Source organism: Diabrotica virgifera, chromosome 5, assembly GCF_917563875.1.
Source record: "Diabrotica virgifera virgifera chromosome 5, PGI_DIABVI_V3a".
Lineage (NCBI taxonomy): Eukaryota > Metazoa > Arthropoda > Insecta > Coleoptera > Chrysomelidae > Diabrotica > Diabrotica virgifera.
This window is the reverse complement of record NC_065447.1, coordinates 207,008,341-207,028,642: the sequence shown is the minus strand read 5'-3', so window position 1 is coordinate 207,028,642 and position 20,302 is coordinate 207,008,341. Positions and strand designations below refer to the sequence as shown.

At 32.0% G+C, this 20,302-nt stretch overlaps 1 protein-coding gene across 2 annotated transcripts in view; it reads left to right on the top strand.

Annotated features, from left to right (window-relative positions):
• Nucleotides 1-14,239, top strand: part of LOC126884571 (interferon regulatory factor 2-binding protein 2) — a 69,285-nt gene extending 55,046 nt beyond the window's left edge. Inside the window, exons 3-4 of one of the 2 annotated variants that reach the window (XM_050650553.1) lie at nt 1,350-1,630; nt 5,001-14,239. In XM_050650553.1, coding sequence (XP_050506510.1) covers nt 1,350-1,630; nt 5,001-5,126 — 407 coding nt within the window. In that variant the 3' untranslated portion in view covers nt 5,127-14,239. Of the gene's footprint in view, nt 1-1,346; nt 1,631-5,000 lie in introns of both variants that reach the window. The other variant, XM_050650552.1, reaches the window with a different exon arrangement.
• Nucleotides 14,240-20,302: the final 6,063 nt, after the last annotated feature.

Genomic DNA, 20,302 nt, shown 5'->3' with positions numbered 1-20,302 from the left:
TCTGACTTTCATAATAATAACTTTTAACCGAGTTATTAAGCCTTGAAAATCGCCATTTTCCTTTTTTTTTCAATTTGAAATTGCTTATACATAACTCGAAAACGATCAACTTTAGAGAAAAATTATTATAAGAGACATTTTTTATCCAGAATGGTCCAAAAAACCTCCAAAAAAAATATTGTCCGGGCCAAAAATATTAATTTCTGCAATTTGATTAAAAAAAAAATTGTTAAAAAAATTTGGACCACTTTTCACGTGGGCGACTTCTTGAACCTTATTCTGGGACGTCTCACGAATATTATGCAAAAAAATCTCATGGGAATATTTTTCCCAACGAACCCGCCGTCTTCGCCTTGTCTAGATAGGCTTATACTACCAGGGCCTAGATTCCGTGCACTGTAGATATCTACATGTCGCTTTCTATCGATATTTGAATATCAAAATATATGAATTTTTAGCTTTAATTGAATTATTTTCTAGTTTTGCTCTAGTTTATCAATTAGAGTATAACCTAGCAAAACTAGAAAATAATTCAATTAAAGCTAAAAATTCAAATATTTTGATATTCAAATATCGATAGAAAGCGACATATAGATATCTACAGTGCACGGAATCTAGGCCCAGGTTTAAATTCAGCAACCCATCTGTCTACTGCACTAATTGAAAGCGAAGAGTCCTTATACACTTTCAACATTCGTTCATAAATTTCCTTTGCTTTTAAACCTTTCAAAAATAAAAATTCAATCACTGTAAGTACGATACTTCATTATTTCCATTGTAAAAAATACTGTGACGCGTCGATAATTAATGGCTTGTAAGCAAAAATGAATTGACAGATTGAAATAAAACTTCACACACGGTCATATTATGAAGAGTGTACCAATTAATACTTCTTAATACTCTTCATACCATAATATATTTTGACCAATTTGTTGATTTGAAACCTTTTCATACCAGGAAATGAAATCAAACGTGAAAGTACATCATCCTATCTAACTCCTCTCTTAATGGGGATGAGATTTGTATTTTCGTCTAGAGTTAGAGGGAAATGCATCGGAAAAAATAAGTATTGTAGAAGTAGTGAGATAGGATGATGTACTTTCACGGTTGATTTCATTTCCTGGTATGAAAAGGTTTCAAATCAATCTTGCATAATGTAAAAAAGCACGGTGTCATCGTTTAAACAAACCATTACTGTGTTTTATTATGTATCTTCTTGTGTTTTGTTTTCGTTATATTAATAAGTTGACTTATGATACTGACTCCGTATTTGTTCCGTGACTAATATATCAGCCGTACAAAAAATATAAAATACCTTTATTTTACCAGTTTATTAATTTTGTTAGCAGGTTCTTCTAGTGGTAGACGTTCGTCTGGATCAAGGCATGTTTCTTCGACGACAGTAACATCTACAGAAGCTGGCACCATGTCGGCGAATAATAATGAAACTTTAACCGGTAGCGGCGACAATGTGGCCACTACTCCTACGGCGACAGCAACTTTGAAATGTACATTGTGCCAAGAACGGTTGGAAGATACACATTTTGTTCAATGTCCTTCAGTGCCACACCACAAATTCTGTTTTCCCTGCAGTAGAGAAAGCATAAAACGACAAGGAGCAGGATCAGAGGTAAAACTTTTCAAATAAAATATCTTTTTAAGTCGTTCAAGTCTTTCAAAATATATTTGAAAAACTGTCCTCCTCCTCCTCATAGACAAAGCACACATACAGCCGTTTTTGAACCTCAAGGTACCTTTCTGCCATCACTGTCAATCCCATAATTGCTTCTCTGGTGCCAGTATCTTTTTTAAAACCATATCTTAGCGGCATGACTCATTAGGGATACAGTGCGATTGTCTTCACATTTCCTTGTTTCTTGTTTTTTAGGAAGAGCTACGTATTCTCTTCTGTTTTATTCCTTCAAAATTTCATCTATAAGTCTTTTCCATTTTTATCTATTTCTTGCTTCCTATTTGATTTCTCTCCATCTCACACCTATTCTTTCAGGGTCTCTTACAGTTCTCATCCAGCTTTTATCTGGTCGTCCTCTTCGTCTTCTGTGTATGTGATGTTCGAGTGCCTGTCGGGTTATATTATTTTGGTATTTCCTTAGTGTATATCCTCTTTTAATCGTGACTGATATTTTCTTTCATCTTGTTCTTCTCCATAGTTCTGGGTTTGTTATTTTATCAGGCCAGTATATTTTTCGAATTTTTCTTAATGATTTATTTATAAACGTTTCTAATTATTTGGTAGTTTTTTTTTGGGCCCCCAAAATTCTGCTCTATACAATAATAATATACTCTTAATAGTCTTAATACATCAAATCTATTAAATAATATTTTGATTTTGGTTAATTCTAATATGTATATCATGCGTGTTCCAAAATTTCTTTAAAGAGTTATATGCATGTTGCTTTTACTATGCTTTTTCTACATCTGGTCTACTACCGCCTTTTTTCCATAACTGATCCCAGATATGTAAAGTTATCTACTTCCTCTATTTGTCTTCTATTTATTTTAAGTTTAGTGTCTTGGCTGTTGTTTTTTAAGAGTTTCATTTTTTCTGTATTTATCTTAAGGCTAATTACATTGGAGTATTTTGCAAGCTTGTCGATCTTCAGTATGTCTGGTGTCTGTTAAATACCAAATTATTATTTTGCATCTAACACAGCTACTCAACATTAGTTTTTTATTGTCGCATAAGTGGAAGATTTAGAATCTTTACAAATCATTTGTCTTATCAATTTTTTATTAAGTAGCTATTTTCACTTGTTTCCGGAAGCTTATCCGTTTCTGGTTTCTTCTATTCTTTAAATAGTTGTTAATATCTCTTGTTTGTTGAACCATTTTAGTAAAACGTTTTCAAATCAGTTCATGTATTCGTTCAAAGTTTGCTAGTAAATCACCTTGTATTCATTCTACAACGAAAATTCAATTTACTTTATATTCAGATATAAATGGGTAGTTATCAAGACAATGAAATACCTAATACATAAAATCAACAATCATGGTAGCATAAAAAAATACTCCAAATTGCTAACACCTGGTGTGATGTCTCGGTGCTCCGATAAAGAACATGTATTCACCCCTCAATCAGGTCAAAGGAAGCTTCTTATAAAGACAACAAAAGATGAAGAAAGGAATAAATTATCGATTTTTAGAGGGTTAAAGTGTGATGAAAAGGGTGCAAGAAGTCTCTTTATTGCACACTTAAATATCTTACTCAGTGAATGTATGTATAAATGACTGCCATTTAGTATGACGTCACAGTACACACGTAGGAACGATGATCAGGGTTTATGTTAGCTGACAATGTGCTTATTAAAATTCGTTACTTAATTAACTGATGATACAACGCACTATTGAAGCCTTTGCCAAACATCTAACCGATGTTAATCAAGACTTCAGAGCGTAGGGGCAAATATTTTACGGCTATTTCTTTTTCTTTCTTTACACGGCAAATTACATGTAGTAAAATTCTCACTGGTATGGAAGCTGCAGGAGATGTACACATTAATTGACAATAACATTGTTATCAGCAACATAGAGATGGCTATTTCATTTAGTTTTTGAATGTTCTTGGATAACCGTTACTTGTATAATCGCTTAAATTATTATAGTCCTGTCGCCAGGAGGGGTACAACGGCCTCCTTTATTCAGATGGACTTACCCAAGTCTTTTTTATGTATTTTGACCCGTAAAACACGAATTTTTTGGGTAACAGTTGATCCGGATGTCGATAAGATTGTTATTAACAAAGAACTTGAGGAATTATATAACAGCTATTTTTCGCAAAACAAAATATTTTTTTGTATTTTTTGGACCATTCTAAGCAAAAAATGTTCTTACAACTTTTTTCGTAGGATGCATAGTTTTCGAGATAAACGCGGTTGAACTAAAAATCGAAAAATTGCAATTTTTGAACCCAAATAACTTTTGATTAAAAAATAAAATAGCAATTCTGCTTACCGCATTTGAAAGTCAAGCCAAATTATATCGGTTTTGATTATTTGTATTCCTAAAAATTAATTTTTTTATTGTTAAAACAAACTATAAACACATAGTGCTTGAGTGATGTTTTCAATGCATCTCCCATATAAAATCGAACGAGTAGGCGCGCTTACAAACAAGCAATTTGTACGTAGCATACATTAAAACACTATATGTTTATAGCTTTGTTTGATAATAAAAAAATTAATTTTTAGCAACGCAAGTGGCCAAAACCGATATAATTTGGCTTGAACTTTCAAATGCGGTAAGCAGAATTGCTATTTTATTTTTTAATCAAAAGTTATTCGGGTTCAAAAATTGCAATTTTTCCATTTTTTGAAAGTTCAACCGCGTTTATCTCGAAAATTATGCATCCTACGAAAAAACTTGTAAGAACATTTTTTTCTTAGAATGACCCAAAAATACAAAAAAATGTTTTGTTTTGCGAAAAATCGCTGTTTTGTAATTCCTCAAGTTCTTTGTTTATAACAAACTTATCAACATCCGAATCAACTGTTACCCAAAAAATTCGTATTCTACGGGTCAAAATACATAAAAAAAACTTAGGTAAGTCCATCTGAATAAAGGAGGCCGTTGTACCCCCCTGGCGACAGCACTATTAATTATCTTAATTCTGTAGCTTGGTTCTAAAAGGACCAATGTCAATATTTCACTTTTTTGTACAGCTTTATTTAAAATTTAATATTGACAAAACAAAACGCAAAAAATTGACTTTGGCCATTTTAACAGCAAGCCACAGCATGTAACTTTGTGTTAAAATGGCCAATGCCAATTTTTTGCGTTTTGTTTTGTCAATATTAAATTTTAAATAAAGCTGTACAAAAAAGTGAAATATTGACATTGGTCCTTTTAGAACCAAGCCACAGAATTAATATGATCATTTTGCTTTGTAGTTTACCCAAATTGCATGTAGTCTACCATAACATTATGTTTATTTTACATTATCTTTGTTGATTCAAAGCTGATTAAATACTCTTTTGTTGCAGGTATACTGTCCTAGCGGAGAAAAATGTCCATTGGCGAACTCGAATGTACCATGGGCATTTATGCAGGGAGAAATAGCCACGATATTGGGTGAAGATTACAAAGTGAAGAAAGAAAGGGAATCTTAAAGGCAAGCGAAGTCATGTTGAGCGTGAAACTCTTACTCGATAGAAGTCGAGGAAAAAATCTCTTGACCAGAGATCGAAACCTAATGGAAAATATTGATGAAGGCAAGAATTTGGGAGTCAAGATGCCGAAAGGATTGTCTTGTACATTAAACTGGAAAAGGCTGTGTCAAAATGTTTAGTTCTTAAATAACGGATGGTACGCGAATCTGTAAAATCCGTCTTATGATTGTATACCTACCGAATTATAACAAAAAAAATGGCTAATTTCGCCGAATATTTGTAAATAACGACAGCGACCATGTCTGTAGCTTTTAAAATGATTTGTTGTCTCGGGTTTTTGCGATTATTTACTGGTCTCTTTTATTGTAAACGACTTTTTGTAAATATTGTACAATAAGCAAAAAAAAATTGGAAGAAGTGTATAAAATATATTATGCCAGATAGATTTAGTTGTAGAATTTTTGTATTCGAGATAGCGTGATTTTCTCAAAGTAATTTGGAAAAGTTGGATTCGCAGTCGATGTCACGACTTGATTGAGCAGTCGTAACTCTAACGTAAAACTCCTTGTTCCCGCTAAGGGAGAGGCTCGTGCATTTTCTACAAAGCTGTAAATATTGTATATTCATCAGCTGATTATAATAAACAGTATAAAAGTCGGTTTAGATTTTGAATATTTAAATGCCGTCTTAGGCTGTATTGTATAATGATTTTTGTGGTACATTCGGGCCATTGCTTTTATTTATGGAAAGTACACTAGTCAACAAGTGAAGTAATACTACTTCATTAATAGGAACTACAAAACTCGCTGGTAATGTAAGAACGATATAAACACTTTTTCATTAATAACTATCTGTCTACTTAAAGCGTTCGTCTTCTTTGCTACTCGATCCTCTGAGTATCGAGTATGTGTAAGACTCTAGATGAATCTTTAGACCTGTATATTTATACAATATTTAATATTAAAGGTACTTTCTGTAGAAGCTATGCGTATATCTTGTTATGATATCTACAGAATTTGTTTTTGAATAGTTTGCTATTTTGTATTATATTCATGGATGTTTTTTTATTAAACTTATATCAATCCAAATTTAGTTCAGTTTGAGAAAATTTTGACATGTTTTAAAATACTTTCAGAATCTTTAGAACCGAAGTTTGTTCCAGAAAATTATCATTAATGAAACGTTGACAATCACCGTAACTCAAAATATATTTCTTTTCGTTTTTAAATACCCTTCAATTAACAAATGCGGGCAATACATAGTTATTTAGAGTTTGTTAAACACAGAAATCAACTGCCATATATCCGTACCGACAAATTTCAAAAGTCTTAAGTACATTTTTTTATTAATTGCGGCTGTGAAAGGTAAAGTGGCGCAGTCACCTGAACATCATTTTGGTATATTTAAAAGTTTAGGGCCAGAACCCACGGCCCGACTACTTTAACCTTTAGTCTCCCATCACTTTTAGATTTTTTTGACAGTTACTTCCCGACGGTACTTTTAAGAACTTATTTTTTCAGTCATAACTTTTTAAAATAAGCTAAAAGCATGGCTTTTTTCCAACGATCCTTTAGACACTTTAGAGTACCTATAAATCTTATTGTGTATTTAACACGAAATCGTTTGAATGACATTTGAAGTATTAAGCATCAGCTGATAACTAATAAATGATATTTAACAGAACATTTGTAAAAAATCTACTTCAACACTTGGGATATAAGGGTACCCGAATTTGGTGGTACTTAAAAGTACCGTCGGGAGACTAAGGGTTAAAACTACGTTTTATTTTCCTGTCACCTACCTTTAACATATACAAGTTATTGAGTTAGGTTAAACCACCTTACTGCCTCAATACATAATACATCTAAATACGTATATGTATATTGTTTTCCACCAATGCAAATGTTCAATATTCTTCTAACTGGGCCAGGTTCTCGGTTGTACTGTTCTGCTGAGGTTTGGTTATGTAAGTGTGTGTAGTAAGGGGGTGAATAAACAATTTACACAAACAATTTAATATTTCCAACAAGAGCATTATTTAAAATTCCTTGTTCCCGCTAAGGGATAGGGACTTCACATCCTAGCAGGGGGCGTTAAGACGCTAGAAAACCGGAAGATAAGTATAGCTATCACAGAAGATATCGGGGAAGAACAGGTATGTACATCGGTTATGACTATAAATATCTGAAAAATACATAATACATACTTGTAAAGTAAACACCACTCTTACCATTTTCTAATATTATCTAAGTATTGACTGGACTTTTCTATCTGCCTCATGAATAATGAGATAAATTAGAATTTCATTTATTTTGCATAAAAAATACATGTAATTCCGTTATCATAAAATAATTATAGGAATATCTACCAATATTATTACTCTGGTTCCGTTATATCTATCCTTTTTTTCTACTTTTCTACTATTGGATGAGAAAATAAATTGAATTTTAAAAACAATTTGTTGTTATTCCTAGAGGAAATATTAAATTTTATCTACACATATTATTATGTATGTGTAGGCGTAGTAGTTAACATATTATTATTTGTTGCCAATTATAAAAATATCATTAATTCTGATAGTAAATATTGTTATCCTTCACGGTCATCTTTATTTTTATATATTTTGTTTTGATTGCAGAATTATGTTTATATTGCGCATTATAAAATTATGATTATAATATAAAACTTTACCTGCCATGTAACACAAATCTGGCTTAGAGTTCAATATTTGCTTTGATAGTAGAAAGAAAGCAAGTACATTCAAAATAAATTCAAAGTTTGTACTGAGTAATAAGTGATTATTTTCTGGGACAAGCTTCACAAAAAATTTTTATTGTAGAAATTGAATTTTTGAATATTGAATTGAATCGATAAATGTCATAGAATTTTTAAACCTGATATATAGGAGTATATATTATACTTCTACAAACAATTTTGTCCTAATACCACACTAATATCTTACGATATTAGTTTTTTGTCTTTGTGAATAATTGTGCTTATACGCAGTTTGATGTCTTGAATAGATTTGTTTCTAAGAACACCAGTTGTCATTTTTTTAGAAAAACAGTTAAATTGACCTACCGGCAAAAAGTCAACCCCTATTTTATGTCTTAAAAACAGGTTCTATATTTACAAATCCATTTTTTGATAATTTTGAAACTGAAAATTAGTGATCAGATTCTATACTTTAATTTTTGTTTATCATTGAAATCATCTACAGTCGGAAAAATGAAAGAATACCCATTAACAAACATATAAAACACGCTGTATTTTCCTGTCACCGTGTCACAAAGAAAATTGTCCAGTGCAAGTACATGTAACAATAATTATTACAATAATAATTATTGTTACATGTACTTACACTGGACAATTTTCAATAATTATTACAATAATAATTATTGTTACATGTACTTGCACTGGACAATTTTCTTTGTGACACGGTGACAGGAAAATACAGCGTGTTTTATATGTTCGTTCATGGTACTATCAAGCATATACTAAATAGAGGCAGCTTTTCAATTTTGAGTTAGAGGCGTACCAACAGAGAGAGCGAATAAAACTACATGCGCTTTCTGGCAACCCATCGGTTCGACTTTTGTACAGAAATATAGAGGTATTTGAGACATGTCAATCAGAACGAGGTGCAAAGGAGATAGCATGTAGTTTTACTTGCCCTCTCTCTTGCGATACTCATCACACACTCAGATCATGAAGGCTGCCTCTAGTTAGTATCTGCTGGAAGAAACTTACTAATTGAGTTTATTGAATATATTCTTAAATGACCTTCTAGTAATTTGCTGTGAAGGAATCAAGTAAAATTGACCAATTTCAAATATCTTAATAAAATATGGAAGTGACTTTTTCCCAGTGTGGGTAATTTTTGGATGGCATTAAGCGGTAAAAAGTAGATATAGAAATTAATAATTTGAATATAAAAAATATTTATAAATTAAATAATTATCAACATTTTTTTTTGAAAATATAAAATATTTTTGAAAATAAGTGTATACTTTACATATTATGCATATGATTGTGGTTTATTGAGTAGTCGATATCACGTTTTAGTACATAATTTGGTTAAAAAAATAGGATAAATGATAATTTTAATGATAATGTTAAAAATAATACCATGAACTTATTAAAAAATTGTAAAATAACTGTTCCCTCGAAATTTTAATTCAAAAAGCATAATAGCTGAAGTTAGATAAAGCTAAGGTTTTTAAAAGTATGTAACGGAAAAGGCATGGGCTGAATTTATATGAAGAGATACTTGGCTTTTTGTTTCGATAGATCTCTTATTTTTTGTTACTTTTACATACAGGGTGAGGCAAATAAATGGCCTATTAGAAATATCTCGAGAACTAAAGGCAAAATAATCATGAAAATTTAAATTAAGGGGTTTTGAAGAGTCATCTATTTAATGAAAATATTTTCATCTATTTGCTTATACCGGAAGTTGCTTATAACTTCGTTTTTTTAAATGGGACACCCTGTCTTCTTTCTTAAAATATGAGGTTTTGTAATGTTATACAGGGTATTTTAAAAGATAATTACGTTTTTTTATTAATTTCGTAGCAACATTCACACCCTGTAGAATTGTAGTAGTTTGACATCTAAAACTCTACTTACGTTCAAATGATTTTTAGTATAGTCTACTATTGTTAAGAATCATTAGTATAGCTAAATTTTTAATTTTAGTATACAGGGTTGGTCGAAACTCAGAATGAGTATTTTCTGAGTTTTCTTAAATGGAACACCCTGTATTTTAGTATTGTAATGAACTGATATTTTATGGTACTCTTTTATTTCTTAAGCATTCCCTATACCTAACTGCTTTAATTTGTGCTTAATTGTTAATCACACCAACAATCTTAACTACGTAGGTATTTTGATAGCTAAACCATTATTGGTAATTTTATGGATCAGTCTGGATTAATATGTATTTATTTCTGAAAAATTATTTGTGATTGAATTTTTTCACGGCCAACCTAATAAAATTTTACGTATTTTTTGTTGCAATTAATGTTTAGCTTGAATCACCAATAACTCACAAATTAAAGCAATTAGGTATAGGGAATACTTATAAAATAAAAAAGTACCATGAAATATCATTTCATTACAATACTAAAATACAGGGTGTTCCATTTAAGAAAACTCAGAAAATATTCATTTCGAGTTTCGACCAACCCTGTATACTAAAATTTCAAAATTAGCTATACTAATGAGTCTTAACAATAGTAGACTATATTAAAAATCACTTGAACGTAAGCAGAGTTTTTAATGTCAAACTGTTACAATTCTACAGGGTGTGAATGTTGCTACGAAATTAATAAAAAAAACGTAAATATCTTTTAAAAACCCTGTATAATATTACAAAACCTCATATTTTAAGAAAGAATATATTGATGAGAATCCAAAAATGTAAAAATATACAGGGTGTCCCATTTAAAAAACGAAGTTATAAAGAGATGAAAATATTTTCATTTAATAGATCATCCTTCAAAACCCCTACATTCCAATTTTCATGATTCTGTTGCCTTTCTCGAGATATTTCTAATAGGCCAGTTATCTGTCTCACCCTATATACTTTTGGATATAATGTCAGGTAATTAGAAGCAATAAAAATATCAGATTTTAGATAAAATGGCGGACAAGATACATAAATAAAAACAATTATCAAAAAATTATAATATAATACATAATATATTTAATAATCTAATATTAAAATACTTAATATGAGTATAAATTTGTTGGTCGAACTGTTAAAGTTGTCTTTATGTCTTTGTTAGAAAACTATAAAAATATAAATTACAAACGATAAATATACAAATTTCATAAAACTATATTTGTCCATTCCTTTCACAAAAGATTACCGTCCTCTCCTCTACATATATTAAGCCGAGATTCAACGGAAGGTGAAGCGACGGTCTTCATCGTTATAACAGTTGGAGAAAATAGGTAATAGAAAAAGACAAAATTTAAAGACGGGAATCGACGAAACGTGGAATACCGTTCCTCCCCTTAATATTTGTGGTTTACGACCTGTGGAATAGGACAGACCTGTCGGATTTATGGTCAGCGCGTGCGGTCCCGTCATTTGTCACGTGTATCAACCCAGTTCAAAGGAAAGTCAGAAGCTGATGCGCAGGTTTACCCCTCTAACCCTTCTGACAAGGCTAGGCGCAGGTATTGTCAGGTTCATGGTAATTTTACTATGGAGTGGTCTAACGACGTTGTGTTGGATTTTTTTTCATTTTGTGAGTTAACCAATTTACTAAAATTCCGATCGCCAACAGTGGTGGCGTACAACAGCCTAAACTAAACTTTCGAAATTCGAGGGGACACGCTCCATCGGAATGGTCCGACCACATTTTGGGGTAGGTGGAGTGAATTTATCAAAAAGTAAATCAAAAAGTGCTGTCTTTTCTTTTCACTATTATCTATTTTTCTTCGCTGACGTGAACTACGTGTAATGTGAAAGCCGCTCACAATCCGTGGGATATCGGCTTTAAAAGGATTTTGAGTAGAATTGTTGATCTCTTTGTGCATTGATAGGTCAATTTTGCAAACAGTCTTTATAATTTAATGAATTTAAGTTTTTGTTACACTAATTCCTGGACAGAGAAAACACACAGAAAGGGGACATATTAAAAAAATATATTTAAATTCAATTAAAAAAACCTGTTATCTGACTTCTTCTAAATTGCTTAAAATAATTTAGTAGCAATTATATAATATAAAAATAACTAAGAAATCATTTTGTACTAAAAAATTGTATTCGCTAAATTATGAAGAACGAAAAGTAATACTGTGTAGATTGACTGTTTTATTAGAAACATATTCAACAGGAAATATTTTTTTTCTTATATCACGAGATAGACCTGGCCGTCACATTTACGTTCCCCAAATATAAATTTTCAGAATATTATATTTTATCCATGAATAATAAATTTTGATTTTAACGAGTATATTCTTTCATATCCGTGCCCCTAGATAATTATTACTTAAAACACATTTCAGGTGTTATACCTTCAGTTCTATCTCTGGCCCTTTCGATTTTCATCGCTTTTCATCGAGTCCTTATTGAGGACTTCACGAGATGATTGTGCCGTTTTTGAAAATCTATGGTTCTTTGAGTTCCATGGTTAATAAATGTTCGTTCCAAGATTTTTGCATCTCAAGCGAGGGTGTATTTTGTTTCTATAATTATGTTCAGCATCAGTAATAGAAACATCCATCTTAGATATACTGATAACACGTTTATTCGCATTCCTAATTAACAACATAATTTATAAAAAGCAAATACAGAGTTGTCTGTAGAATATATCATAGCAGTCTTAATTTTAACAAAAACTGAACTCCCCATAGAAATGTCTGTTTACCATTCTACTGAAGTGCTTGTTTCAGAGGTGATTTTCATACTAAAAATACAAATATGTAAAGTTTGTTTAGCAGTAAATGGTTGACTTCAAATAGTACCCACTATAAACACCTGAGTTAACCGATAATAGTATAAAATGCCCGGTTTCAGGTAAAATTTAAATATGTTTGAATGTTTGTTTTTCTATAATCTTAATTAAAATAGATTTAATTTATTTGAAAACATTAATTTCGAGCATATAAGGCAAAGCAATATATTTTACATTCGTTTTTTTGTTTTTGTCGTCATAATTATTGTAAATTTTGTGGATCCTTTGCTTTATTATAGGAGTACAGTCTAGTCAGTGTTAATTGTCAAAACACCAACTCCGTCTACCTAGTTTGCTTATCGCTCCGGACTGGTCTTAACAATGAGCCAAGTCAGATAAATTTAATAATATTTACGGCCGCACTAATTGAAGTCAACCATTTACTGCTAAACAAACTTTACATGCATGTTTGAAGAGAAGTCCTTCATTACACTTATTAACTTATACTTTCATCTCTTGTTTTTGTTCCGTATTGAAACAAAACAACCCTTACAAAGAACTTCTTTATTATCTGAAATAAATTAGCAAGTAGTGCAAAAATTAAATATTATTAAATAAATTAAATAAAAATCAAATGTCTTCCAGTGTTTTAAATCCCATATGACTTATATTTAAAAGATTATGCCAGATATGTTTTATAGAAACAATATTTATTTGAATGCATGACTCCTCCTTGTACCAATTTTATCAGGAAATATTTCGCATGGAGTCAGTGAAACTATAGGAAACTCGGCATTCATTCAGTAGCGTATTTTCAACAGGGTACGCCACGAAACTTCACCATAATTATTGGCGTTTGCGCTACAAATAGAGTAAAATATAGAGATAATTTATTTAAAATATAAATTTAATCTTGTCCTATAAATGTAACATATATTAGCTCAGATAATCAGATTAAGTGTAGCAAGGTTACACTTTGGATAGCAGTAATTAATCTGTATTTTAAACCCAAAATTTGGAAGAAAAAAAAGAGCAACAAACTTTTAGTTACGTACTAAAATTTTTGTTGGGATAAATTTGTTCTTATAAAGTAGTAAACGTGATCGTATATGTACTAAAAAATAATCTGTGTTGTATGCAGTATTACTTTGTTTTAAATTGTTTTTGTTGTTTCAATATATTCGTAATTTTCTTTATCTGCATTCTGTTTAGACAGAAGCAAAGGACTTTATTTATGTAACAGGAGATTCTGCATTAAATGTATAATTCGAATTGACATCACCGAACTAAATATTTCTAAAAATTATTTCAAAATCATACAACGTTTTATTGTATGAATGTAGTCTCATTTTGGTGATGAGATTGGGCGAATACAAGGTATTTAGTTGTGTAACATTTGTCTTTTTAATTTCTTTATTGTACGTTTGTAGTTGGGTGATTTTGAAATATTTTTGGTCTATGGATTATTCATTTTAATTGATGTATTTATATTATAGGAAAATCAGTCTTAATTTTTTAGATTTAACTTATAACCATGAGTTTAAACAATTTGTGACTTGTATTCACAGACAGAACTGTATTGACAATGTCAGATTTGTAAATTGTAGTTGTTAATTTATATAACGAGGACATCTTCTTGTTTAAAGCTTGTACAATCTATGCTGTTGATGTCAAAATAAACTGAAGGTATATTACATGTAAAAAGCGTTTTATTTTATTTTTGAGTAATTCCCCAAAATAAATAATATAAACACTGAAAATATTATGGTAAAGTAGAAGGAATATATATGTTTGAAGACAAAAATATAAGTCTTGAAAACGAAAAGATAATGCATCTTAAAAGTATATAACCTCAATAAAGAATTAAAAGAACTAAAAAGATTGATAATGGTAGAAAAAATGCAATCTTTCAGCAATATTTGCAAAAACTAGATGCAACCATACCACTGACTACTCGTTATGGAAGGCTACAAGTACCTTAAAAAAGGCCGAATTCCACAGTAAGAACACAAACAGGAAAATGGACGAAAATAAAAAGTCGAAACATTTGCGACACACCTTCTTAAAAGGTTTTTACGCCAAATGACGGAAAACACTACAAACTCAAAAAGATTCCAGTACGTACTCACAAAACCTTATCAACTAGAACTTTCTGAAAAAATGAAGTAGAAATCATTATACAACACAACATTGATCCAAAAAGACCCCAGGATACGACCTTTATTATTACTAGAAAAAGTTTTCAGTAACTCCAATTTCTGACACAGTTATTTAACTCTATAATGAGATTACGTCATTTGCCAGCATAATGAAATTAGCTCAGATAACGATACTAAAGCCAGAAAAGAATCAGAAAATGTCCAGTCCTACCATCCCATTAGCATTCTTATTAGCCCATTACCCACTAGACTAGCATTACCCAGCGGTATTTCTGGTAAGCCTGGCATAAAGGTCTTGTATAAACTAAAACAGAATTTACCAACAATTACTATATAATCTTAAAGTTTTGTATCATCAAGCATACAACAAATTCTCACTGGGGTGCCCAAGGAAGCATCCTAGGACGACCCATATTATACTTTCTAGTCACTGCTGGCCTACCGACAGATACCACAGATAATATCACGCACAGCTACATTTACGGATGATACGGATATTATCGTCTAACAAAAATCCCAAAATAGCCTCTGAAATACTACAAAATAATTTAAATAAAATACAACAATGGATGACAAAATGAGTCAAAATTAATAAAAATAAATCCAGTACACCTAACATTTACCACGCGTAGGGAAATATGTTTGACTGTATATAAACGCTGTACGTAGCCTACGGCGTCTATTGGATACCACCGGCTAAGTTGGTGGTCACTACAATTCACCCCATAATTTGAATTTGTTTTAGAATTACTCTTTTTTAACTATTTTCGGTTGTAAGATAGTTTTTGTCCTTTAAAGTTTACTGAAAGTAACGAAAATGAACAACTTTCCTAGGGCGTGACGCTGTACTCAGCCTACAGCGTCTATTGGAGACCACCGGCTAAAGGAATCCCACAGAGGGATGGAGTCGAATATTTAGGTATGTACTTGGACCGAAGATCAAAGTCTAAGATCGAAAACAACTTGGTCGTAAGTTGAGGAAATGTATTGGTTATTTGGCAAACACAACTATCAAATTAATGAAAATATACAAATCCAGTTTTGGATTATGGGGAACCGTCGAACATTCCAACATTGAAACTATACAAAGATTTCAATCAAAAACATTAAGATCAATATTAGGAGTTCCCTGGTTTATAACCAATGAAGCCGTCCATCAAGACGTCGGACTAACATACGTCGAAGATGATATCAAAAAGTGAGCAAAAACACAGAGAATTAAAGTGATTTGAGTGTGCCCTCAAAAAGTTAAGCGAATAAACTGCATACAGTTCCAAAGATAAAACGAGAAAAGTTTCATTAGAGTTAGTTAGTTTCTGTCTCTATCTCTCCTATGGCGCTACAGCCCAAATCGGGCTCTGGCCTTCCCCAGCATCTGCCTCCAAGTATCGCTGTCTCTGGCTGCTCTCCTCCAGTTGTCCACCCTCGATATCTCTGGAGCATCGGTTCTCACTTTATCTATTCACCTCTTCCTACTGGCCGACGCCCCACCATAGTTCCGCTAAGTGTTTTACTAGGTATCATGTCGGTTTTCATTCTTATAAAGTGACCTGCCCAGCGCAATCTTTGTATTTTTGCATAACTTGCTATAAAGGATTCTCTGTAATATTGGTATAACTCGCATATCGTATAACTTATTCTCCATATACCGTTGTCGCAAATGGGTCCCAGTATCCTCCTTAATATCTGTCTTTCAAAAGTATTAATAAGGTTTATTGTTTTTTTCAGTCATGTCATGATCCACGTTTCTACACCATATGTTGCTATTGACCGTATGATGGTTTTAAATAGTTTAACCGCTGTTATACCGCATTTATACTCAGTCCTGTTGGACAGGGAAGTGGACAGCGTGAACGTGTAAATAGCTCACTCGCGCTGCTGCTGCTCATGCTACTGCCGTTGCACGTCGCTCCCTCAAAAGTCGGTTTTCGAGATGGAAGTCAAAGGACTGGCAGCGCGAGCGAGAGTAAGCATTCACATTCAACTACTCTCTCTCTCTCACTTGCCGCCGGCAAAGCGGCAAGTGAGTAAGGGAGCAAGACGATGCTGTCGTCACATTCATTCTTGAAAGTCGTTCGGTAAATGAGTTGTGACGACATTGGCGAGGAACTGATGTGAACACCTCACTCGCGTTGATATCATATTTCGGGCAATTTCCGGCAACTGCAGCAGCAGTGGCAATGGCTGAGTAACACTTTCCATAAACGTCGAATTTTACCACAGTAGGGCGGTGTGGTATGCAAGCGACAACCGTCCGTCTATGATTTCGGCATGTGCTATGTGTATTAAAATATTTTAACTTAGTAAACATAATTTTCAGTTTGAGACTTCAACAGCAATGTTGTAGCGCCGACGTTGATAGTTAAATATAAAGAAATCGGTAAGTAAAAACATGTATTTTGCTATAATATTTTCAGAATACATTTAGGAAAGGTCTATTTACAATTTAGAAGATACAGTTACTTTCTATTTTGAGAAGTTTTAGCAAAAAATTTCACCTAAAAAGTATGTTGCTTAGAATCAACGTTGAGGCTAAGTGGTAATGGTAAACACATCAATTTTCTTTTCAGAAATATGGATATGTCGACCACATGATATCACTAGGAAAGACAAGGTATTACTCTGGCTTATCTATGTACCAAAAGGAAGATGCAGATTTTACAAGAACGGCTAAACGACAATTCTGCGTCAAAAATGTGACATAAGACTATGGTTTACACCGACCAAGAATTGTTTTTTTAATTTTCATAACTCTCCATAAATTTTTATCTTTCCGTTTTCTTGTAACTTTGTAAGTATTAAAGTACAAGTTTGTTTATTTCTGTAGTTTTTCTTACATATTCTAAGCTCTCTTTTCTTAGTAGTGATCCCTCGTTTGCACGATACAAAAATTTTAATCTCAAACTCTTAGTGTTGCTTTGGAGCAACGTTCTCATTATACCGCTCAGTGCCGGCGCTAGGGTATAAGGCGCCCGCCTGCAAAACTAGCACAGGCGCCCTACATTTTTTAAATTTAATTAGATTTAGGTATTTCATTTTTTGGCAATGGTACAAAATTTAAATGAGATGTAAATAGGTAAAAAATATATTCTCCTTGTTTCAATGTTTACAAAATTATCAATAAGATTAATATCTAATTTATTACCAAACACAATTTACTACAGTGAATGAACGTAAAAATCAAAAATTTGTTACATCCGATTTCGGTGAATCTTCATAAAATTTCATGAAAATTGGCGAGTAGTTAGAGGATACCTAAAGAAACAAAAGTGATATGGTGCCAACTTGCGATTTTACGCTGGGGATGAATGCCACCCCTTCTCTGAGGTTAAGATTGTTTTATTAAAAATAAGGCCAGAAATCGATATAGAGACAAATTCTAATCAAAATTTGGCTATATAGCTATTAAAATAAATCTTTAAACTATAAATACAAAAACTATAAAGCTTTACAAAAATTCAAGCTAAAAAAGAAATTAATTTCTTACTTGAAAATTCTTTTACTATTGAAGCTATCAACTTCTTCTGAAGCTCATTTCATAGGTATTTCTGAGTATTTTGATAAGTGTTTAGTAAGTATATTTTATAAAATGTATCGTTTTCCGTTATTTAAACTTGAACACTTAAATTCTCAAGTAAGGAATGTTTTCGATTTTTTATTACCATAAATTTGATGGGAACGGGTAATGATACTTACTTTGTAAAAACTTTTGAGTTATTTATGAAAAACCGCTTTAAGACACGCAACTTTTTCACGAAAAATTAAAATCTTAAATAACTCAACAAAAATTGATTTATTTTAATAAATTTATATGACAAATTTTAGTTAAAATTTATCCCTCTATCGATTTATGTAGCTATTTCTAATAAAATAATTTTTATCCCCGAGAGAAGGGGTGGCATCCACCCCCAGGGTAAAAGAGGAAATTGGCACCAACTCACCTTTGTTTCTTGAGGTATCCTCTAACTACCCATCAATTTCAATGAAAATCGATTGAGGTTCAACGAAATCGGAGGTGAAAACCTTCAGTGACACAACTAATTTTGTATTGAAATTAATGCTAAACTATCAAGTCTAAACCAGATTTTCTTTTCCATTTCTTCTTTTTCGGCTCTCGTTTTTCGATTTTGCACCCTGGATAACTTTTTTTGAATCAATTTTTATTTAACTACACACTACTTAAATTAGATAGGCCACAGGGGACAGAAACAGCTTCAGAACCATGTTTATTTTACCACAAATCATTAATGTACTCTCCTATAACTGCTGACACAAAGATTATAAACAACTTGAAAGAAATTTGAAGAAAATAAACAAAATATCTTGACCAATAAATTTTATTACGATAACGTAGGAATACAATTCTATGCGTTGTATACGTTTATATATTTACGTGTGTGAGGTGCAAAAATAACAATCAAGGTTAGCGATATCTGGAACTTCAACCATATTTAAAAAAATAATTTTTATATTTTAGTTTATTATATGATATCAGCAGAAAAAAGCTCATTTTGGCGCCCCCCAAACAGTGGCGCCCGCCTGCAGTGCATCCCTTGCAGGCCCGCTATCGCCGGCCCTGTACCGCAATACCGCTAATGGACAATGTTACTTGAGGGCAACATTTTCAAACTCCACTTTTTATACAAAAATTGCATATACCAACCCCACTGATGCATTCATAGTCGCTTAAAAAACACACTAATTTTTAGAATTTTATTTCAATGATTTTAAGGTGTGAGGGTTACAGTTACCTGCGACAAAGAGAAGTATGCTTTATTAGCAAGCATTATCCGTTTCCGTATTTCTTCCTCCTCGTTGCCATTCTCAGTTATCTGTACACCCAAGTATGTGAGCTGTTCTACTATTTCTACCAGTTAGTTTCTATAGTTGCATAAATAGTAAAAAAGCGATGTATTATTCAGACGAGAACAAAAAATATATTATACCTCCAGTTTTTATCACTTCCGGTTAAAAAGTTGTAAGCAGAAGTGAAACATTATTCGCGGTGTGCAAGTACTTGGAAGGGAAACGAGAAACGACCGTGCGCGAGTCGCGGAGAAATATTGCAACTATCTTAAATAATTCATATTGTCAATTGAAATTGTCAAATTGACGTATATTTCATACCTTCTGTCATTGAAGCAGAAAAATTATATATTGCTCCACAATATTGATATGATATGCAATTATTATACAGGGTGTAACAAAAATACAGGTCATAAATTTAATCGCATATTCTGGGACCAAAAATAGATTGATTGAACCTAACTTACCTTAGTACAAATGTGCACGGAAAAAAAGTTACAGCCCTTTGAAGTTACAAAATGAAAATCGATTTTTTTCAATATATTGCAAACAATTAGATATTTTTTATTAAAAATGGACATGTGGTATTCTTATGGCAGTAGTATTTTAAGAAAAAATTATAATGAAATTTGGACACCCCATAAAAATTTTATGGGGGTTTGGTTCCTTTAAACCCCCCCAAACTTTTGTGTACGTTCCAATTTAATTATTTTTGTAGAGCCATTAGTTAAAGATTCTCATCCAAATCTCAGTATTCACTGATTCAACCTTCTGTTCCAAATATATATTGGTTTAAAAATTA